The sequence below is a fragment of the Giraffa tippelskirchi genome, chromosome 7 (assembly GCF_054371585.1).
Source record: "Giraffa tippelskirchi isolate mGirTip1 chromosome 7, T2T-mGirTip1v1.2.pri, whole genome shotgun sequence".
Taxonomy (NCBI): domain Eukaryota; kingdom Metazoa; phylum Chordata; class Mammalia; order Artiodactyla; family Giraffidae; genus Giraffa; species Giraffa tippelskirchi.
In genome coordinates, this window is record NC_137281.1 from 99,624,973 (window position 1) to 99,649,096 (window position 24,124).

General features: G+C 39.9%; 1 protein-coding gene and 1 pseudogene across 12 annotated transcripts in view; one reads left to right on the forward strand and one right to left on the reverse strand.

Moving 5' to 3' along the window:
- The window catches only part of NUSAP1 (nucleolar and spindle associated protein 1), a 28,798-nt gene that overhangs the window by 2,947 nt on the left and 1,727 nt on the right, over positions 1-24,124 (forward strand). For 2 of the 11 annotated variants that reach the window (XM_081507685.1, XM_081507681.1), the window contains exons 2-10: positions 2,513-2,581; positions 3,538-3,732; positions 5,004-5,163; positions 8,985-9,086; positions 9,912-10,021; positions 14,015-14,196; positions 15,383-15,540; positions 18,365-18,481; positions 23,783-23,891. In XM_081507685.1, coding sequence (XP_081363811.1) covers positions 2,513-2,581; positions 3,538-3,732; positions 5,004-5,163; positions 8,985-9,086; positions 9,912-10,021; positions 14,015-14,196; positions 15,383-15,540; positions 18,365-18,481; positions 23,783-23,891 — 1,202 coding nt within the window. Of the gene's footprint in view, positions 1-2,512; positions 2,582-3,537; positions 3,733-5,003; positions 5,164-8,964; positions 9,087-9,911; positions 10,022-14,014; positions 14,197-15,382; positions 15,541-18,364; positions 18,482-23,782; positions 23,892-24,124 lie in introns of all 11 variants that reach the window. The other 9 variants (XM_081507686.1, XM_081507682.1, XM_081507683.1 and 6 more) reach the window with 8 other exon arrangements.
- LOC145512948 (small ribosomal subunit protein eS25 pseudogene) lies at positions 12,180-13,665 on the reverse strand (annotated as a pseudogene). Its single transcript, XR_014058930.1, has one exon. The product of XR_014058930.1 is annotated as a small ribosomal subunit protein eS25 pseudogene (transcript).

The following is a 24,124-nucleotide window of genomic DNA, read 5'->3' on the forward strand; positions in this document are numbered from 1 at the left end:
GTAGTTGTAGCACAGAGACTCAGTAGTTGCGGCTTGTGCCTCTGCCACAGGCACCTCATTTCATCATTGTTTCATGTTTGAGGTTTTCACAGCATTTTAAGATGTTCTAGAAATCTGTGCAGCATACAGATTTAACAATACTTTAAAATTTGCTAAGAGGATAGATTTTTTTTTTTTTCCTACAGAACCACATGACATGCAGGATCTTACTTCCCTGATCAGGAATTGAACCTGTGCCCCTTGCAGTGTAGTGTAGAATCTTAACCACTGGACTGCCAGGGAAGTCCCAAGAGAATAGATCTTATGTTAAATGCTCTTACCTCCAAAAACACCAAAACCCACAGAATCCAAACAGGACAGTAGGAAACCTGGAGATGATAAATGGTATGGTAGTGAAGATGGGTTCACAAGTGGTAAAGAACCCACCTGCCAATGCAGGAGATGTTAGAGATGCGGGTTTGAACCCTGGGTTGGGAAGATCTCCTGGAGGAGGGCATGGCAGCCCACTCCAATATTCTTGCCTGGAGAATCCCATGGAGAGAGGAGCCTGGCTGACTATAGGCCATGGGTCACAAAGAGTCGGACACAACTTAGCGACTTAGCACACAAACATATCAATTTGTATACATTAAATATCAACAATATCAGTCATACCTCAGTAAAGTGATTGAGGGGGAAAATAAGTCAGAAGAACCAAGAGTGCCTAATTCTGTCCTACCAATTCACCCACTTCCCAAGAGAGTTTCAAGAAACAAGTAGAAAAGAGTGTATTCCTTTATTACTACTAGCTGACGTGGGGCTTGATACCTTGATGCAGAGCCTTCAGGTAAAACTCACAGCCTAAGCACAGCCTATCCTGTGCCCAGAACCTCAAACGAAATCGGGATCTCTGCCTTTCTTGCCTGGTTGTTGTTATTGTTCAGTCGTTAAGTCATGTCCGACTCTTTGTGACCCCCTGGACTGTAGCCTGCCAGGATCCTCTGTCCATGGGATTTCCCAGGCAAGAATACTGGAGTGGACTGCCATTTCCTTCTCCGGGGATCTTCTCAGCCCCAGGATCAAATGTCTCCTGCATCTCATCCACAGAGCCACCAGGGAAACCCATTCTTGCCAGGACACATGGCCAGTTGTAAACAGTACAAGCAGAGAAGAACAGAGACTGGTAGCTGGGCCCCCCTTGAGAAGGAAATCAGCATGGCTGGTAGAAAGAGGGAGTCCAGCCATGTGCTTGACATTCTAAAGCACAGGAAAACAACCTATCAGATTAGTATTCCTCTTTCAGGAAAGAACTGGAAGGAAAGGTTTCCTTGGTGGAAGGAGGAACTAGAAATTCCCTTTCCCCAGACCTGTAACCATCTTCCTAAGACTCTGTATTTGGAGTTCTCCATCTTTGGGACTGAGCTTCTCAGGTGGTGCTGGTAGCTTAGACTGTAAAGAGGCTGCCTGCAATGGAGAAGACCTGGGTTGGATCCCTGAGTCAGGACTGTCCCCTGGAGAAGGGAATGGCTACTCACTCCAGTATTCTTGCCTGGAGAATTCCATGAACAAAGGAGCCTGGCAGGCTACAGTCCATGGGGTCACAAAGAGACACGACTGAGTGACTAACACACACATACATTTTAGGGACTGCCCACATACCTCCCCCCACTACCACCACACACACATACGCTTCACCAGGTACCCAAGCCAGAAACCTGGGTGTAATAAAATTTCCGTTTTCCTCAGCCCCCACATTCACATTGATTTTACTTACTAGGAAAGTTTTTAATTCATCCATGTGGCCTCAGCCCTGTTCTAGCTCAGACCACAGTTGTCTCTGGTTTCCTACAACAGCCTCCTTGCAGGTTCCCTGTCTTCCATCCTACCCTCATCAAATGTATCACGCACATTATACAGACAGAGTCATCATCCCAAAAAATGCAGAACCCGCTGCCCTTCAACAAACTCTGCAGAATGCTTTTGCCCCATGAGTAAAGGTCATCCTCTTAAGAGTCTTACAAGGCCTGGTAGAATTAGGCCCACTTTCCTAATATTCTCTCTCACCAGCCTGTCTAAACAACTCCCTGCTCAGCCCACACTGAACTTTAGTTCTTCTAACTGCACTCATTCTTGCCTTCCCATGCAATTTCTTTACCCTTTTCCCTACTTCCCACTCTCCTATTGGTTATTCTGCCTCACCATCTAGTGACCTCATGCCTTTATCTTAGAACTGGCGTGTATGTTTACCTACTGAAGTCAACCCTAGTGCAGCACCTACCTGTGTTCTCACATGACATCTAAGCTTCCTTATGCTGGCATTTACCCCACTGCACTGTAATTGCCACTTTCCTGTCTGACTTCCCCATTGTGCTATGAAATCTGTGGGGACAGGAACCAAGTCTATTTTGGTCATCCTACTCCAGCCTGTCTAGAGGATGTTTGATGAATACAAGAACAGGAGAAGATGTTCAATGAATCTTTCTTGCTTATTTGATTTTTGACTCTACTGATAAGGTCTTTCACTTTTCTGCAGGCAGACAAGCTATTAAGGGCCTTAAAAGCTCACCTTAAAAATGAAGCAAGAAAAGAAAATGAAAATCAGGTAAGTAACATTTTCATCACTATTAAATAGCAAAACAATCAGTTAATGAATGAGAAACACAGTTGATGATGACTTAAGACATGGTATTTGTTACCAAAGAGATTGTTATTAGTAGTTGTAAATCCTTTCATTATTCATATAAATGACAAAACTGTCTCTATAGTGTGTTAAGTAAGATATTTCAAATAAATGCAAAGGTTAATTACTAGTTGCTAAGTGTATGCCAAATTGTATGAATAGGGAGGGAACTGGATTTGAAGTCAGAAAAACCAAGTAGAAGCTCTGTCTTTTGTATGTGTGTAACCTTGGCAAACTCAAATTATTGATTCTTAGTTTCCTGTTCTTTGAAATGGAAACAACATCTGCTCTGCTGAATTGAGTGTTAGGAGAGTCAAATGCAGTAGAGACTATGAGAGTGACCTGTGGTAAACTATAAACCACTGCTGCTGGGAGTGATTGTCATGGCTGCTGCAAAACACCAAAGAGTTTTGACAAGGCTTGACACCTAAATGGGTCAATGATATTAGCTGTCATTGTTATTAGTTATAGCATAAATTAATTCATACACTTTTAATAATTTATGGGCATTCCCTGGTGGTCCAGTGTTTGGGACTTGGCACTTTCACTGCCATGGGCCTGGGTTCCATCCCTGGGTGGGGAACTAAGATCCTGCAAGCCGAGCAGTGCAGCCAAAAAACTAATGATAATAATTTGCTTGTTTACATACACTAATATACCTTTGAATGCTTTGCTAGCCTAGTTTTTTAGCTTGAGTTAAGTGTGATTATTTCTTTTTGAATACTTTAATTCTTGACTATGCCTATAATTTCATGCTGGAGAGTTTTAAAATTATCTCTTGCATATGTAATATGTTTTTTATTCAGTTTAAATTCTGATTCTTCCTGAGCATTGTGACTGTATACATGGGACATGGCAGATTAATGTCTTTTTTCCAGGATGAAATTCAAACTTCTGCATCCTCTTGTGATGAGACTGAGATACAGACCACCAGCCAGGAACAAGCTGAGAGGGAGCCTGATGACCATGTCACCAAAACCAGAGGAAGGCGTAAGACTGTCCACAGGAGCCCTGACTCGCAGGCAAATGGAAATGTGCAAACTGAAAAGAAGCTACCACCTGTGCCCAATCTGGTATATTATTAGGGAGCTTTCTCTTATTCTCTTATGATATCAGGTGATGGTAAACACTGCTCTAAGCTCAGGCCCAAGTCTGGCTTTATCATCACACCTCAGGGACTGGCACTCAGGAAGTACTTATTAAGTGCTAAGCACAGGGACTTCTCTGGTGGTCCAATGGCTAGGACTCCATGCTTTCACTGCCAAGGGCCCAGGTTCAGTCCCTGATTGGGGAACTAAGATCCCACTAGCTGTGGGGTGCAGCCGAAATAGAAGTATTAAGTTCAAATTAAATGTATGTTAAATAAATAGGAACATTCATTAAGTGTTTACTTAAGTGAAGTGTATAGTAAGAAGGAAAGAGATATCAGTATCAAATACAATATATTTTTTTTTCCTCCTTCCTAACTTGTCCTGGGCCTGGTGATCAGCTTAGTCTTTGAGCAGTGTGGTCATGTGATTCCAGGCACTTCCCCCACTGGCTTGGAGAGGATTCTGGGCTTTATCCTTTCATTCAAATATAACTTTTACAAGATGGTCCTAACTCTTATGTTCTAGCTTTGTGTAAGACCTTACTCCTTAGCCTGTCGAGGTCTTGCAGTGTTAGTTTCTCCTCCCTCGGAGAGCTTCCTCTGCCATGTGTGCCTTCCAGTTGTCCCTAGTGTCTCCTATGCCCAAATGCACATTCTCGTAACACGTGGTGAGGCAAAGAACCTGATCTGCCATTCAAAAAAAGCTTAGTCTCTTCCTTTTCTTCCCTTGATCTCATTTTCCTCCTCAATTTGGTACCTATCTTTGGAAGACAGTGATTACTTTTTTCTTTCCTTTTTTTACGTCTGACTATAAGCGGTGTTTTTAATGATCTATTTTTTTTTTCTTTTAGCTGCGCTGGGTCTTTGTTGTGACTGGCAGGCTCTTCAGTTGCAGTTCACCGGCTTAGTTTCCCTACAGCATGTGGGATCTTAGTTCCCCCACCAGGGATCGAACCCATGTCCCCTGGACTGGAAGGTGGATTCTTAACCACTGGACTACCAGAGAAGTCCCTAATGATATTTTTTTAAATTGAGGTATAATTAACACATAACACACTATCAATTTTGGGTGTACAATGTAATGATTCAATATTTGGGGTGATCATTTCACAGTATATACAGTGTCTGGTTAACATCCATTCCCTCACATGGTTAAATTTTTCTTGTGATGAGACCTTTTCAGATTTACTCATGGCAGTTTTCAAATGTGACTACTTGTCATTTAAATCATTTATTTCTTTTTAAAATTTGTAGCAGAATCATTCAGAGATAAAAATATGTGGCCCTACTGAATCCCAGAATCAAGAAAAGCATGAAAACCAGGTTCTCAGAACTGCTGTAGAAGTTCCTTCTCTACCAAATGAGAGTCAAGGAGATGAGAATGCAGTGTCCTCAGGAAAACATGGAATAGATGGTATGCAAGTAATTTTTAAAAAATCTAAAGTTGCTAGGGTGACTGTGCTTTAGTTCCCTAGGACTGCCATAACAAAGTGCCACAAACTGGGCAACTTAGAAATTTATTCTCTCACAGTTCTGGAGGCTAAAGTCTAAAATTAAGGTGTTAGTAGGGCCGTTCTCTTCCACACTGGGGAGAATCCTTCCTGGCAGCTTTGTACCTCTGGTGGTGGTTCTAGACCTTGGCTTGCAGCTAAATCTCTGTATCTTCGTCATGTGGCATTCTCTCTGTGTGTCGTTTTCTTTATATTGTTGTCTTAAAAGGACACCAGTTATATTGGCTTGTGTGTGTCTGTGTGCTCAGTCATGTCCGACTCTTTGCAACCCCATGGACTATAGCCCACCAGGCTCCTCTGTCCATGGGATTCTCCAGGCAATAATATTGGAGCAGGTTGCCATTTGCTACTCCAGGGGATCTTCCTGACCCAGGGATCGAACCCTCAGTCTCTTGCATCTCCTGCATTGGCCGGCAGATTCTTTACCACTGCACCACCTGGGAAGCCCAGGTCTATCCCAGTGACTTCAGCTTAAGTTGATTACATCTACAAAGACCCTTTCCAAATCAGGTCATTTCACAGTTACTAGAGATTAAGACTTCAGCATATCTCTTTCAGGAAAACCGTTCCACCCATTATACCACTATATAGAATTTCCAAGGGTTCTGCGGTGAGAGCAAAAGTTAGAACCAAGTATAGCAGGCCATCAGGTCACCTTTAACAACTGGTAGAAACCAGAATAAGGGTGATAGCTGGAAAGTTTCAGGCAGTTAATCTCTAGGCAGGATGAGGGGAACCCACATTCTGCCGATTAGCTCCTTCTGGCCTGCTCCAGAGACAGGTACAAAGGTCTGTTAGCCCCCTCAAGTAGGACAATTAAAAGGGATCTTCATGGTCTACCTTCCCAGCAGTGTGACTGTTTTATTATGATAAATGTATATTTTACTTAGTCTGTAACCTAAAAACTTCTTCTCTAAACTTTCTCAACTAAATGTTTGTTTCAGTAAAGCCAGAAGACATCCCTGGCAGTTCAGTGGTTAGGACTCCTTGATTCCACTGAGTGGGGCCTTGGTTCTGTCCCTGGTCAAGGAATTAAGATCCCGCGTGGTTCATGGTGTGGCCACCAAAAAAAAAAAAGGCCAGAAAACTTCAGTTCCCCTTTACCCAATAGGACTTGGTGCTTTCTGATTTCATCCCTCAGGAAGCCTGCCAGTTGCAGCAGTGTCTCAGTGTTTGCTTCATCCCAGCAGTCTGTCTGGGACCTGATGTTTGCCTGAGGGGACTGAGAGAAATGATCCACTCATGTCCACCAAGCAGTTTAATGCAGAATTTCTAATGCTGAGCCTTCCCATCTTCCCCAGCATTTTGAATGTGTTACTAAATTTAGAAAGTTAAAGGAGTAGAGGTTCTGATTCAGTAGGTCTGAGGTGAACTTCAAATTCTGCAGATTTAATAAGCATCCCCAGGTAGTTCTGATGCATATGCCTCATAAAGCCACTTTGAAATCTTGAGATGAGGGGGATGTAAACAAATATGACAGTCAGAGGTGGGTGTAGAATTACAAATGTCTGGTATTCCACCGATCATGTTGTCGAGAAGACTTATCTCTGGGACCCAGTTTTGAAGGCATGGGAAAAATGAGGGTAGATCCTGTAAGTCAGGTTTGCCCACTGAAGTGCAGGCTGTTTGAAGAAGAAAAATCAGATCATGTACTTTCTGGTGAGAGGAATTTTTTAAATTTTATTTTGACATAATTCTAGACATGAAGTTATAAGAACAGTAACAAGAGTTCCTATATATCTTTCACCTAGATTTCCCAAATACTAGTATTTTTCCATATTTGCTCTATTCTACTTATATACATATATACATACTTATATGTGTTATATACGTTTTTTCATAAATTGCTTGAGAGTAAGTTTCAGATATGTGCCTTTTTACCCCTAAATATTTCTGTGTGTTTCTTAAAACATAAGGACTTTTTCTCACAAATGTACAGAGTGCAGTTCATATTCCACATGATAGTTAACCTCTAACAAATGACCACTTGTCAAGGTTTGGTATAGTATCAAAGAAGAATATCCACAATTATCTTAAAAGGCCATTAAATAGTCTTCACTTTCAACCACATAGCTGTATATGGCAAAATTTGTTTTCATATATTACTTGTAGAATTGCTTACTTAATATTACTTACCAGAACAATATATCACAACATAGTATATGCAGAAGCAGATGAGAGAATCCAGCTGCCTTTTATTATCAGATGTTAAAGAAATTGTAAAAGAAAAGAAAAAATAACCACTCTACTCATTTTTTTTATTTAGAAACTTCAGTCATTTTTAATTATGTTAAGGTATTAGTGGGTATATTTTTAGTGAATCAAGTATCTTTAAATGTCTTAGTTTTAAGTCTAGTATGGTACATATTGATACATGAACAAAAATTCTTTGGGGTCCTCAATTTTTGAGAGTACAGAGGGATCCTGAGGCTAGAAAGTATGAGACTTGATAACTGACCTCATTTAGACAGACCTTATTTAGATTTCATCCCAGCAATGTCCCTTAAAACAAAGGCAGACTCATCCTTGGCATTTCATTGCCATGCCTTTTAAACTACTTTAATCTGGAATGGTTCCTCAGCCTTCCTTTGTCTCCCAGTGCATTGACATTTTTAAAATACAGACCAGTTTCTTGGGTCCTCTGACTTAGTCTGTCTAATGTTGTTGATGGTTAGAATCAGATCATGCCCTATTGGCAGGAATCCCACAAACTAGGACACAGTGTCCTTCATAGTCAGCACCCCAGAGGGCTCAGGTATTGGTTTGTCCTATGACTAGTCTTGTTAACGTGCATCACTTGGTTATGGAGGTGTCTGCTAGGTTGTTCCTTTGTTGTAGTTATTATATTTTCATTTATAATAAGCATGCTGCGAAGAGTGGCTCTGACTCTTTACATATCCTATTTCATGGCCAAGGTCCAATCAAAAGCCACTGCAGCCCCTCCAGCTCTATCCATTCATTCTTTTGTCTTGTTTTTTAGATGCATTGGGAAACATTAAGGATGTATGACTTCATAAGTAGCATTTCTTGAAAAGTCACTTACACAGTATTTAGTAGATTGCCTCAAGCTAAAAATGATATTAGAATGTGGAAGATAAGTAGAGGGAAATAGCAACCGTTATACACATCATGATCTTAACTAACTAGATTTAAAGAACAAAAGCAAAACAAGCATAGAAGCAAAGGACCTGAGAAAATATGCCAGAATGATAATAGTGTTTCTTAGGTTGGTGGGATTGTGTGATTTTTATCGTTCTCGTTAAAACAACTAGACATGTTTATAGCAAAAGTTCTGGAAAAGTGTTTTTAAATTTCTGATAGGCTTATAAAGCTATACAGGAAGCACAAAATTTCTGTCTGCTTGGAATATGAGCTAAAATTGTGGTGGTGCTATAACTAATTCTTGGTGCTCCTTACATACTATTTCTCCCGCAACCTTGGCAGAGACTAGCACGTGAAAGGAGAAGGCAATGGCAACCCACTCCAGTGTTCTTGCCTGGAGAATCCCAGGGACAGAGGAGCCTGGTGGGCTGCCATCTATGGGGTCGCACAGAATCGGACACGACTGAAGTGACTTAGCAGCAGCAGCACATGAAAATGCTTCATGTTAACTTACATTTTTTTAAATTGAAGTATAATTGCTTTACAGTGTTAGGTTCTGTTACATTTCTTCATGGGAAAAATTTTTAGAAACCTTTCATTAGTTCTGTATCTTTGAATTCAGGTAATGAAGATCCAAGCGTACCTTCAAAAAGAAAGAAGTCTCTCTACACAGATGGGTTTTCCAAACCTGGAAAAAATAAAAAAACTGCAAGCACTACTCCAAGTAAGTTACTCTGTTGCCTGGCACATAGAATGTTGATTGTGGGTATATTTAGAATACTTAAAAATGCTGCTCAGCATGTATTAGAAATTCTATTACTTATTATGCTTAGTAAGAATGTAATTAATTAGAATAGCACAGAGCAGAGGTAGACTATTGCCCATCTTGGCCTGTCTTACAGCCCTTGAGCTAAGAATGTCTTTACAGTTGTAAAGCATTGTATCAAAGAAGGAACATAACTCAGAGACCACACTGTGTGTGGCTGTAAAGCATAAAATATTTATTGACTGCCCTTTACAGACAAAATTTGCCAACACTTGGCATAGAGCTTTCTTAGCATTATGCTTAGTCACTCAGTCGTGTCCGACTCTTTTTGACCCTATGGACTGTAGCCCCCCAGGCCTCTCCATGGGATTCTCCAGACAAGAATACTAGAGTGGGTTGCCATTCCCTTCTCTTCTTAGCATTATAAATTCCCTTCTCTTGTTTGCATTATAAAATGTCAAATTTAAGTAAAGGCCATTAATTAATTGGTGAGGTGGAGGACAAATCTGTTAATCTTTTCTTATCCTCTGGACTAAACCAAGATGTCTGTAGGCAGTGAAATGGAGAGATTGTCAGTGTTTGATAGTTTATAAGATGAATATGCTTTTCTCCTGAGTTTCCAAAAACTAAATGTTTTGAAATTAAAATTTTAGCAAAAATGATGTTTGAAGTTGAATATTAGGAATGCTGAGATGAGAATAAATGTTAACAGAAAAACATAAGGAAGGTGAATAAATGGATTTTGTCTTGTTATTAATTTTCATATTTGGGGAAATTCTTTAGACTTTAAGAAGCTTCATGAGGCTCGTTTTAAGGAAATGGAGTCCATTGATCAATATGTTGAGAGAAAAAAGAAACATTTTGAAGAACACAATTCATTTAATGAACTGAAGGTATGCAGATAAAATTATGTTCTTAGTGGTACCGTTTGATTTTAATGTTGATACTGTGTATTACATACCACGGTTAACACAACTAGCTTTCTATTATTCTGTTACTGGAATAGATTTGAGTTTAATGTATCTTTATTATTTTAAATTTGTTTTTGAGAATTTTCAAAACCCTCCAAACACATCAGTGAATCTTCATTATAAAAAACAGTTAAAAAGAAAGAAAAAACATTAAGGAAATGTAACTTTAAAAAATTTTTAAAATAGAAAAATATGTAAAGTAAACAATTAAAAAGGACAAAAGAAAGGAAGAATTCCAAAATAGCAGGAAGTTACTCTGTTTTCCACAGTCAGACATTATGCCTATCACGTTTGTTGGGGAAAAACTGATTTATGGCTGAAGCCACCTTCTTTTCCTGTCTCTAACCCAAAGGGAAAAGGGGTGACTAGCAGTGGCTATCTTGAAGGCTTACTGCCATAACTGAGCTCCCTAGACTGGGGGCCTTCAGACCAGGTAGTGCTGGACTTGAACTCCTTTGAGTAAGAAAAGGTGAAGTCAACCCCGAGGTTGAATTAGCAGAAGAGTAGTGAGTTAATAACATCCTAGGAAGTTGATGTTACTGTCTTACATGGTATCTGGTGTTAAAGGGGTGCCTCACAGGTGGATGGGAAACATTTTTTAATTTAATAATACATAATAACCTGCCTATTTCTCAAAGAATTTGAGCCAGTTTGTGGTATTACAGCACAAAACAGTATAAAGCTGTTTTAAAAAGGGCAGAAAGTGAGCATTGTTAGCAGCTACAATGTCTGCTATATCAGTTACTAAGTTGAGTTTTGAGTTTTCTGATACCTGTGGCAATGGGGAAATGCACTGGATGATAAGCTCTAAATAATTAAAACAACAAAAAAATACATGTGGTTCCTAGAGGGTTAATCTTGGATAATAAATGTTCACTTGAACAGTGTTTATAAAACCACTGTTACCACAGTTGAAGACAATGTCATCAACCTTCTAGCAAGCAGCAGCATCCCCAAGTCAAGGCATTAAACATCTCCATCCCTTCATACTGATCTAACAACTTGGGTGGACAATCCAGAGAAAAAATACTCAGTATGTCCATAAGAAGAGTTTTAAATTTTAACAAAGGCTAGGTTTCACAGCATTCATCACTAAGTATCACAGCATTCATTACTGAATACTGGGACAAGAGGCCCATCCTGGGAGTGAGGGAGAAGGGTAGTGGCCTGCTGGTGCTTTACAGAAAGTAGATAGCTTCTTTCTCTGCACAGGCATGAGCTAGCTGCAAATATGCCTGGAAAGAGAGCCACTCATTTTCCTTACCATGAAGCTGAGTCTACTTAAAAACTTTATTAAAAGTCAAGCTTTCTGTACACGTGATATGGATGAATTAATTTTCTAGGTAAAAGTTAAGGGCAGAACAACTGCTTTAACCATAAACTTGAGTGTAGCCTTGAAGATGTGTTGAATAAATGAGTAGCTTATCTTGTTTCTTAGTTGACAGTCCCATCTGAATGAGTTTAGTTCTACAAATCCCACCCCAGTGTCACAGTTTAATCAGGAATTAGCTGATGAGATGGGCTATTTGGTATGATCTATTTGGAGACTAAATAAAAAACAATGATAGTGACTTCACCATAGCTAATATGGCTTTCTTAACAGTTGATATGTTTGGGGGTTGGTCTTTTGGAGAGTGATGGACAGTAAGAAGTGAGCAGAGATCTAGAGAGAATCATCTTGGCTGTGACTGGTGACTGTCTCCATGATTAGTTGCCTGATGGCTCCTCTACAATGGGATCCCAAACTTTGTGCCCCAAGATGCCTGTTTACTTTGCTAACAGTGGGAATGATCAAATTTTAAATTTTTGATAATATATGAAAAAAAACCCAATTGAATTTGCATTTCTCTGATCATCAGATATTCATGTTACAATCTTTGTATGATAAAATTGGCAGGTTTTTCTGTGAATTTGCTTTATCTTAATTTTTGCCAATTTATGAGCCACTTATCTATATGAATGATGAATATTATGTATTATATGTTCTAAATACTTTCCCATAGTTTATCTTTTTAACTGTATTAATGGTATCTTACCTTGTGGAAGGTTTTATTGTTTTATTAAACTTTACAACTTTTCCTTTTATTTTTTTTTATTTTTTATTTTTTTTTTGATTTTAATAAAGTTTTATTTTTCAAACTGTACAGTCGGTGGGACCTGTTCATGCATCTTCACCAGCAGCTGGGGCATCTCCACCCTTGGTGTTTCTGGTGTAAATCACCTGAGCTCTGTGCTTTGAAACCAGTTTAATAAGTCCTTTACTAAGGAGTTCCTGAAGGGCTGCCCTGGCCAGGGAGCCTCGAATCTTCAGTCTCTCAGAGACGACAGCTGGAGTTATAAGCTTATAGTTGGGAACTTCTTTATCGAGTTTGTCATATGTTGCTTTGTCAAACAAGACTAGGTTATTGAGCTTGTCCCGAACTTTTCCTTTGGACCACTTCTTCTTTTTGGCCTTGCCCCCAGATTTGTTCACGGGATCTTTGTCTTTCTTGGCCGACTTTCCGGCATCTTTCTTCTTCTTGTCATCCTTGGGCGGCATAGCGAAGCCCGAAGAGCAGCTGCGACCACTGCTGTTTCGCTAAGATGTCGGACAAAAAGCCAACTTTTCCTTTTAAAACTGAGGGTTTTGTGTTGCCCTTCCTGTTCCAAGATCATAAAAATATGCTTTTATTTTTACTGCTTTTATTATTTTCTCTATGTTAATCTTTAACCCACATTTTTATTTTTATGTATGTTATGATTGAGCTCCTCGCTTTGTTAGAACAGGATTTTTTTGCTAAAAGAAAGGGAGAAATTTATTAGATACATTGCAAACAAAATAGTGCTACTAGAGTCAGCATAATATTCCACCTGAAAAGCCAGAAAGATTGGTACTCAGTGTGAGTAGAATCACTGAAACATTTTGAGTTGCTCAAGCAAAAATGCAGAGTTGATGGTTCTGGCACCAAGTGAATTGTGAGGAGACAGTGTAGAAAGTGGGAATTGTAGGAGAAAGAAGAAAACATAAATGGTGTGATTACATATAACAGTATACTTAGTACATATAACCTGAGTTCTTAGCTTATGGTAAAGATACGTATTTACTTAAATATTTTATTTTTAAATTCGTCTCACAACATGAATCTCTTCTGCTTGTATGTTGAAATGAGAACTTAATGTAATTCTCTGCTTCCTTGTATTATTTCATAGGCTATAATCAGAATGTTTCTTTTGGCTCTACATTGTCAATTCCAGTAGTCCTATGTCTGTTGTCAGTGAAGTTAGATTTCTTCTGCCTGCAGCAGAGCTTAGACTAATGATAGTAAAACATCCCATCACTCTTTGTGCTTTGACTGTATCTAAAACAGATAACATAAGTGAGACCCTTCCCTGCTGTTTCACAGAGAGCATTCCCCTTCCTCTCTTCTTTTTCTTTAGGTTTTTTAAAAAGAACTTTAAAAAGCTATTGGGGAGCTAGGGTTGGGATGGGGAGTAATTATTTGTAGATTTCATAAGCTTTTTACACAGTAGGTTCTTCTTTGAGTTTGTGTTCAATAAACTGCATATCAAAGGAACCATCTTTCCAGGAGAACCATTTATCCCCTGTCTCTGGTCATAGGGGACTGTTTAGCCACCTGCTCTCTCTGGTGAGAAAATACCCGGGGACATGGGAGCTGCGAAGGGCTTTCTGTAACACATTACTCAGCAGCACAACTAGGAGTTTCTATTAAATCAGAGCCATCTTAGCAGCACAGGTGTAGAAAACCACCTAGCCTGCCAGGCAGATAGGATGGGGTGAGGTAGTAGACAAGGAAGGATGACAGGGTTAGAAGTGAGGATGAAACGGGATAAATGGGGCACTCTCCTGCGCTTTGCCCAGGAGACAATACTGTCTAAGAGGCCAGGCTTTAATGTGCTGCGTTTTGGGTTCTCCAGAGGCAGCCCGTCACTAAGGGAGTGCCGGCAACTCCAGTTCCTGCCCGAGGAAGACTCTCCGTGGCTTGTACCCCTGGCAGCCAGCAGCGCTCTCAAGGCCGGCCCCACGCAGGCCGGAGCACCTTGTGTGTGAAGGGGTCAGCCAAGCACTCTGCTCTCTCGGCAGCTAAGATGAATGTCAGGTAAAGAAGAGCTCCAAACTGGAATCCAGGGCGAGGTCTCAAAAACTTTATTGATTTTAATACATTTCAGGTGGACTATATCAAATGTTTTAGAGTGGATGAAAAAGGAGAAAGGATCGGAATAGAAAGATCAGCAAACATTTAAGTTAATCTTTTTTTCTTTTAAATTTGTGTTTTCTTGTTTTATCCAACTTTCCTAACATTTGATTCGTAAGTAAAGATAGAAAAGATAATATGGATATTTTACTTTATTAACTTAATGTATGTCTGCAAAGATGTCTATAGATATTTTTCCATTGACTTAAATATAAAGTTGAAGCTGAAAATGTCTCAATGTGGTGAACTAAAGAACTGACTCATCCTAAATTGTGAACATTGTAGCCCACTAGGTGGTGCAGTAGCATAGCCATCTCCTGCCCTGTTAATCCCTGTTTTCTTTGCTTGTGCCTTTCCTGGTACAAGGTAGCCCTCAACTGTGACCGTCCCCACAGAGGAAGATCTTCAGGCTCCTTTTTTCTTTATTAAGGGCATTGCTGCATTTAATAGAAGTGTGGTGCATGGTAATACTTCCCCAACATGTGCAATATCAGACATAGTTTTTAAAAGCTGAAAAATGCCCTTGAGTTTGGAATTCTATTTATTGAGTTAGCTTGGAATATGAGGTACCTATACTTGGCAATTCTGATTGTATTTATTAATATTTAAGAACACCATGGTCAGGGGCTAGTCCTTGCTTCCCTCAGGGTACAGAACAGCCTGGACATGGTAGCAGAACCATTCCTACACATCTGTTTTCTTAATTGTATTGTAGAGTCTTAGTGGTCTCCCAGTCCCTCTGACTTGCCCTCATCAGGAGGACAAAGGGAGCTTCTTCAGGTACACCTGAGACTATAACTTGAGGCCATTAGGTGTCTCCTTTGAATTCTGCTTTATACTGTCATTGGTTAAGGCAGGGACAGTAGAGAGTACAAAACCATATTTTACAAGTAACAGAAGTTGATAAATGATTTACTGTAGCATCATTGTTTAAAAACATTCTCATTCTGTGAAAGAGGTTCATTTGTATAACAAGTTATATTGAGGCCCTTTCAGTGCTTGGTGATGGGTAGGTGGTGGTGTTTAGAAGCTCAGTCCAAGTTACTCTTGACACAAGTACTCATGTCTTATTCTCCACTGTCCTATTTAGGTTTTCAGCTGCTACTAAAGATAATGAGCATAAGCGTTCACTGACCAAGACTCCAGCCAGAAAGTCTCCACATGTGACCACATCTGGGAATACCCCAAAAGGCCAGGCTGTGCTCGGGACACACAAGTTAAAGACCACAAGGGGTGAATCTGTTGCTGGTAAAGAGACAAACCCCCTCCTCACACTTCTGCTTCATTTTTAAGCCATGTAACATCCTAATAGGATTGTTTCCTTAAAGCCTCTCCATATCTATAGAATCAAAAGCAAAAATTTCTCCATAGCATAACTTCCATTTATACTGTGAGGGAAATGCCAGAGACACAGACGAAAACCTGATACCTCTGCCCAAGGCCTCCATCCTGTCCAAGACAAGCCCCAAGATGGTGACCCTCCCTGGAGAACATTTGGCCCCTCCTCAGAGATTAGGAGGAGGATCACAGCACTCAATATAGCCTTTGAATGGTTCTGCCAGACCCTGAAACTAACAGGACCCAGGGTTCGTGGAATAAATGCCATGCTATTGACTGGTAGTAGGGCGTATAAGCCAGAAGGAGCCATATAGACAATCTTCTACACCCTGTCTACTTAATCATCGCCTACAAAGACCAGGTGGTTTTCAAAAGAACACTGCAATAGCAGTGTGAGGGTTTAAAACAGTCACCAACAGGTTAAGGCCTGTATTAGAACTGAGTGTATCAAAATTCTCTTGAGAGTTCTGCTGAATGTCAGGCAAGAGGAGCCTTGGTTCCCTGAGACCAGAGTAATGCAGCAGGAGTTAAGACTAGAGGAGAATATTGTTGTTGGTAATAATCAGTGTGGAGACTGTGGATTTTTTCATGCCATTCACACCTAAATTAAAGATCAAATAGTGAAACTGATAACTACATTTCAAGAGAGAGTGCAGAGGTAGGAACAGAAAATTTATGATTCTTCCTCTATATGACTTCTCTCATTCCCATTTACCCTTAATGTTTTCTATACCAGCAAGCAAACATTGCATATAACATTCTAAATCACCTGTAAAGGGGGAAGAAAGGAGTTTGGGCAGAAAGCAGGGCTAAAAAAATGAAGAATAAACTTCCTTAAGATGGGACTCTTGTCATTTTACATGGAACATGAGCCACTGAGCAGCAGCCACCTGCCTAATACTGAGCAAGGACCCACAAATGCCCACAGATAAGGACATGAGGAAGAATCTACCTCTATGCCATATCCTGAGTTTTCTCGTCTAGGTTACTCAGGAGTGTGCCCAGCCGGGATGAGATAGTTTTCTTTCCCCAGTTATCAGATATGAATTTGATGTAGATGAAATCAAACTGATTTGTTTCTAATGATCTGCTTTATTCACTCAGTATGTTTCAAGAACCATACTAATGAGCTAAAGTTAATTCATTCTCACCGTGTTTTTCAATGGTATGGATATATTTCAACTTATCCATTTTACTGCTCATGGACCCATGGGTATTTCTGGCTTTTATTTTTTTAATATTTATTTACTTATCTATTTTTGGCTGTGTTGGGTCTTAATTGCAGCACGTGGGCTCTCTAGTTGTGGCACATGGTCTCCAGAGTGCATGGCCCATAGCCGTGGCGGACAGTAGATGCAGTGAGCTGGCTTAGGTGCCCTGCAGCATGTGGCATCTCAGTTCCCCGACCAGGGATCAAGCCTGTGTCCCCCATGAACAATTTTTATTATTTTATATAGTGTAACTATGACCACTGTGGAACACATCTCCTATCCATGTATAAGAGTTTCTCAAATCTAGGACTGGGGGGCTGCTGGATAGTAAGGTATGCAGACACTTACATTACTGGTTGAATGGTACCAGTATATCCTCTCATCAGCAGTGTGTGACAGCCCCATTGTTCCCCTCCTTACCAACCCTTGATAGCAACACAATGGAATGGCTTCAGCACAGGGGTTTTGTGCTTTTCTGTGTTGTTTCTCTAGGTGTTCCTAGATCCTGGTTCCTTGTTCACATATTCAGGCAAGTACCAACATTTGACAATGGCCTGAATGCAACCTGTGAGGGGAAAGGATTATAAAATGTGTCAGATATATGCTGCCCAACTGCAGCAAAAATGTGGATTACCAAATTATACCATTCTGGTATATTTTTAACTTTATGTTACAAAAATTCACATTCTTCACATTGACTTTCTGTAACAGCCTTCATTAGTGAAAACCAGAGCCATGGATCTTTTCATCTCTATGTGATTATGTTCCCTGCAGGCTTTATCTCTGTTTGTGTTCATGAAAATGTCACTATTAATAATATATAATTTTTCAAAATGGTAGGGAACTCCCTGGTGGTACAGTGGTTGGGACGCCGAACTTCCACTGCAAAGAGTGCATGTTCTGTGCTTGGTTAGGGAACTAAGATCCAGCGTGCTACGCAGTGCTGCCCCCAAAAAGGGTAAATAATATCAGGGAAACAGCCTGAAAATTTACCCAGTTAATTTTTTTTAGTTGAAATATAGTTTATTCACAGTGTTATGTTACTTTCAGGTATACAGCAAAGTGATTCAGTTATACATATAAAAACATATATATATATAATCTTTTTCAGATTCCTTTCCCATAAAGCTTATTACAAAATATTGAATATAGTTCCCTGTGCTATATAGTAGGTCCTTTTTTAGGTTATCTATTTTATATGTAGTAGCATGTTTATGTTAATCCCAAACTCCTAATTTATCCTTCCCACCCAATTAATTCTTAAAACAGAATTCTAAACTCCTGTTGATCCTAGGAAATGTCACAATATTTAGACTCTTTGGGGAGCTGCTGACAGGGAAACAAATCTCAGGGGTTAGTTCTCCTCAGTCACTCTTTTCTCCCCGTTTCTCCTTTTTAACCCTACTTCTGTTTCAGGTTGTTCATATTAAATTCTATTTAAGATTGAGCAGTGATACTTTAATAAAATAAAAACTTTAGCAGGTCTTTTATTCTAATTAAACCCTTGGATTTTGTTATTTTAGTTATTACCCCATTCAAGTTGACAACTGAGGCAACGCAGACTCCAATCTCCCATAAAAAACCAGTGTTTGATCTCAAAGCAAGTTTGTCTCGTCCTCTCAACTATGAGCCACACAAAGGTATGTGGGAATGTTTTGAGGTAAAAGAGTTAAGATTAAACAGTTATGCATCTGAGGATGTGAAAAATCCTAGTGACTCAGTAGAAGCCATACTTGGCCTAGAATTCCTGCCTCTGCCCCTGTGTCCACATGACCCATAATTTAAAAACTGTCCATTGAACAACTACTAAATAATTCACTTATATTTTTGCTAACCAAAGACAGTTGCTAATCAGTATTGCTAAAAAGCATTAATAAAACTTCAGCCAAAATTCAAGAAACTTGAATATTTCTATGGGTAAATGAATGTTTTCTTGATAGTTTTTAAAGGATCCCTGGCTGAGAACCACTGGTCAAACCACCTGAAGGGACATTTATTGGCCAAATGTCTCTCTTGGGCATATATTAAAGTATCTTCACATCCACTTAAAACATCAGCAATTAATGTGATCTATATGTCAGTGTTTCTGGAATTATTTTGAAACAAATTTCCTATAAAAATCATGTTTATATAAGTGTTTAAATTACTAATCTTAATGCAACAAATATAATAAAAAAAACTAAGTCTTATTTAGAGGTAAGAGTCAAACTGAACCATGGTTTAAAAAAACTTCTCCCACTGTATGTTTCCTCCCCAAGTTTTCCCAACTGTGGCAATGGCACTTCTCTACCAAGTGTCAGGGTAGATGTCTGGAAGTGATCTTTGCCTGTCCACTCTCCTTGATGCCCTATGCAGGCCTTTCAACTCTATCTTTGAAACTGATCTGTAATTTCACCACTTTTCACCCCTTTATGGCTACTGCCTTTGGTCCTAGTCACATCATCTTATTGAACTTCTAGAATAGCCTCTTGGCCCCACTACAACCTTAAAAACGAATCAAAGCACATCAGTGCCTTCCTCTGAACCTCCTAAGTTTTCCCGTCTCTCTTCCACCTTCATTTCGTTGTCTCCTCCCTTCTCTGACTCTGTGCCAATCACACTGGTGTTTCAGCTCCTCAGACACACTCATCTCATTCCCTCCTTTAGGTCTTTGAATTTGTTATCCCTCTGCTCCACCAAGAACACTATTCCCATTGATCTCTGCACAGCTTGCTCCCTTGTTTTAATAGGGCATCCACTTGACTGTCACCAATCTAGGAAGGTCTTCTCTGTCCACCCCTCGCTTCCCACCTCATACTCACACACACTCTTTACTCCTTCAGTGCAGTTCAGTTGCTCAGTCATGTCTGACTCTGTGACGCCATGGACTGCAGCACACCAGGCCTCCCTGTCCATCACCAACTCCTGGAGCTTGCTCAAACTCATGTCCATCAAGTAGGTGATGCCATCCAACCATCTCATCCTCTGTCATCCCCTTCTCCTGCCTTCAATCTTTCCCAGCATCAGGGTCTTTTCCAATGAGTCAATTCTTCGCATCAGGCGGCCAAAGTATTGGAGTTTCAGCTTCAGCATCAGTCCTTCCAATGAATATTCAGGACTGATTTCCTTTAGGATGGACTGGTTGGATCTCCTTGCAGTCCAAGGGACTCTCAAGAGTCTTCTCCAACACCACAGTTCAAAAGCATCAATTCTTCAGCGCTCAGCTTTCTTTATAGTCCAACTCTCACACTCATACATGACTACTAGAAAAATCATAGCTTTGACTAGACGGACCTCTGTTGGCAAAGTAATATCTCTGCTTTTTAATATGCTAAGTAGGTCATAGCTTTTCTTCCAAGGAGCAAGCGTCTTTTAATTTCATGGCTGCAGTCACCACCTGCAGTGATTTTGGAGCCCCCCAAAATAAAGTCTGTCACTGTTTCCATTGTTTCCTCATCTATTTGCCATGAAGTGATGGGACCGGATGCTATGATCTTAGTTTTTTGAATGTTGAGTTTTAAGCCAGCTTCTTCACTCTCCTCTTTCACTTTCATCAAGAGGCTCTTTAGTTCCTCTTCACTTTTCTGCCATAAGGGTGGTGTCATCTGCATGTCTGAGGTTATTGATATTTCTCCTGGTAATCTTGATTCCAGCTTGTGCTTCATCCAGCCTGGCATTTCGCATGATGTATTCTGCATATAAGTTAAATGAGCCGGGTGACAATATACAGCCTTGACGTACTCCTTTCCCAATTTGGAACCACTCTGTTGTTCCATGTCCAGTTCTAATTATTGCTTCTTGACCTGCATACAGATTTCTTGGGAGGCAGGTAAGGTGGTCTAGTATTCCCATCTCTTGAAGAATTTTCCAGCTTGTTGTGATCTACAGAGTCAAAGGCGTAATAAATAAAGCAGAAGTAGATGGTTTTCTGGAATTCTCCAGTGGGTGTTGGCAATTTGATCTCTGGTTCCTCAGCCTTTAATAAATCCAGCTTGAACATCTGGAAGTTCATGGTTCATGTACTGTTGAAGCCTGGCTTGGAGAATTTTGAGAATTATTTTGCTAGCATGTGAGATGAGTGCAATTATGTGGTAGTTTGAACATTCTCTGGCATTGCCCTTCTTTGGGATTTGAATGAAAACTGACTCTTTCCAGTCCTGTGGCCACTGCTGAGTTTTCCAAATTAGCTGGCATATTGAGTGCAGCACTTTCACAGCATCATCTTTTAGGATTTGAAATAGCTCAACTGGAATTCCATCACCTCCACTAGCTTTGTTCATAGTGATGCTTCCTAAGGCCCATTTGACTTCACATTCCAGGATGTCTGGCTCTAGGTGAGTGATCACACCATCATGGTTATCTGGGTCATGAAGATCTTTTTTGTATAGTTCTTCTGTGTATTCTTGCCACCTCTTCTTAATATCTTCTGCTTCTGTTAGGTCCATACCATTTCTGTCCTTTATTGTACCCATCTTTGCATGAAATGTTCCCTTGGTACCTCTGACTTTCTTGAAGAGATCTCTAGTCTTTCCCATTCTATTGTTTTCCTCTATTTGTATTGGTCAGCGAGGAAGGCTCTCTTCTCTCTCCTTACTATTCTTTGGAACTCTGCATTCAAATGGGTATATCTTTCCTTTTCTACTTTGCCTTTCACTTCTCTTCTTTTCTCAGCTATTTGTAAGGCCTCCTCAGACAGCCATTTTGCCTTTTTTTGCATTTCTTTTTCTTAGGGATGGTCCTGATCACTGCCTCCTGTACAATGTCACGAACCTCCATCCATAGTTCTTCAGGCACTCTCTTAGAACTAATCCCTTGAATCTATTTGTCACGTCCATTGTATAATCATAAGGGATTTGATTTAGGTCAGACCTGAATGGTCTAGTGGTTTTCCCTACTTTCTTCAATTTGTCTGAATTTGGCAATAAGGAGTTCATGATCAGAGCAACAGTCAGCTCCCGGTCTTGTTTTTTTGCTGACTTGTATAGAGCTTCTCCATCTTCTGCTGCAAAGAATATAATCAATGTGATTTCAGTACTGACCATCTGGTGATGTCTAAGTGTAGAGTCTTCTCTTGTGTTGTTGGAAGAGGGTGTTTGCTATGACCAGTGTGTTCTTTTGGCAAAACTCTGTTAACCTTTGCCCTGCTCATTTTGTGCTCCAAGGCCAAATTTGCATGTTACTCCAAGTATCTCTTGACTTCCTACTTTTGCATTCTAGTCCCCTATGATGAAAAGAACATCTTTTTTGGGTGTTAGTTATAGAAGGTCTTGTAGGTCTTCATAGAACCGTTCAATTTTGGCTTCTTCAGCATAACTGATTGGGGCATAGACTTGGATTACTGTAATACTGAATGGTTTGCCTTGGAAACGAACAGAGATCATTCTGTCATTTTTGAGATTGCACCCAAGTACTGCATTTCAGACTCTCTTGTTGACTATGAGGGCTACTCCATTTCTTCTAAGGGATTCTTGCCAGCAGTAGTATATATAATGGTCATCTGAATTAAATTCGCCCATTCCAATCCATTTTAGTTCACTGATTCCTAAAATGTTGATGTTCACTCTTGCCATCTCCTGTTTGACCACTTCTAACTTACCTTGATTCATGGACGTAACATTCTAGGTTCCTATGCAATATTGTTCTTTATCACATCTGACTTACTTCCATCAGCAGTCACATCCACAGCTGGGTGGTGTTTTCACTTTGGCTCTCTCTCTTCATTCTTTCTGGAGTTATTTCTCCACTCTGCTCCGGTAGCATATTGGGCATCTACCGACCTGGGGGGTTCATCTTTGAGTGTCATATCTTTTTGCCTTTTCATACTGTTCATGGGGTTCTCAAGGCACGAATACTGAAGTGGTTTGCCGTTCCCTTCTCCAGTGGACCACGTTTTGTCAGAACTCTCCACCATGACCCATTCGTCTTGGGTGGCCCTACATGGCATGGCTCATAGTTCCATTCCTTACTTTGTCTTATATTTCTTCATAGCACTGCCCGGTGTTACCTTACTTGACAATTATCTACCTTTACCACTGGAAGACAGCAAGAATTTTTGACTTCTTGGTTCACTGCTATGTCCTTAGCACCTAGAAGAGTCCCTCGTACATACCAGGTTCTCAAAAAGTATTTGTCATGGGAATGACTGATCACCCTAACTTCTACTGATGGTAGAAAACCTGGTTTAGAGCTTCACCTGTGCTTGTTATTTTATATCCTAGACAAGTCACTTAATTCCTTTATGAAAGGGAAAATAAATAAGTACTACTTCGGTGGTTACTGAGAGGGTCTGATGTGTGTGAAAGTCCTTTTTATAGAATGGGAAATACTGCAAATGACAATCACTAGTACTCAGAAACAGGTCAGACTATGCCAGTAAAGTAATACCTAAACATATGGAAATTTGGTCACAATTCTAAAGCCAACAAAATAGTCCTACTTGTTATGTTCCAAATGCACGTCAATAGGTAACAATAATAATAAATCTCAAAGATGAGATACTACTTTAATATGCAATCTTGGGATTAAACTACCTAGTTGTTATGGATTCTTTGATGTGCTATGTAATTGGATTCAGTATTAAGAGGTTTTTTTTGGGGGGTGGTTAAGATTTCTTTGTGACTTTCCAAGGATAAGGGAATTCCCTGGCGGTCCAGTGGTTAGGACCCTGTGCTTCCACTGCAGGGGCCTGAGTTCAGTCCCAGTTGAGGAACCTAGGATCCCACAAGCCATGCAGTGTGGCCAAAAAAAAAAAAAAAAAATCTTTTTAAAGTAGAAGACACTTGTTTTTAGAGGAAAAGAAAGTAATGTCTATCTGTGGAATATTAAACTGAAATTAATAGAATTATACTAGCAAATGTCTAAAAACAAAGTATAAATGTTGATAGCAAGCAGGTAGCCACAGATTAGAGAAAATTAAAATTATAAATACAAGAATCTTCTTAAATCTGTTTGTCCTAAACTAGGAAAACTGAAACCATGGGGACAATCTAAAGAAAACAATTCTTTACATGAGCATGTCAACAGAGTTAGCTTCCACAAGAAAACTTATAAACAACCTCGTCTCCAGACCAGGTAAGAAACATAATTATTCAGTTCTATAATTCTTTTAATTTGGAAAGACTATATAAAAGCAGAGTCTTTGGGATAGAGTCACAGCAATAGTAGGGTTTAAAAAGAAGGTAGAAGTGGAATCATACATAGCACTTAAAGTACATGTGCCTAGGCATTACCACAGTGGGTTCTAATTCAGTAGGTGTGAGATGGCACCCACACATCTGCATTGTTTCTGAAGCTCTGCAGGGGAT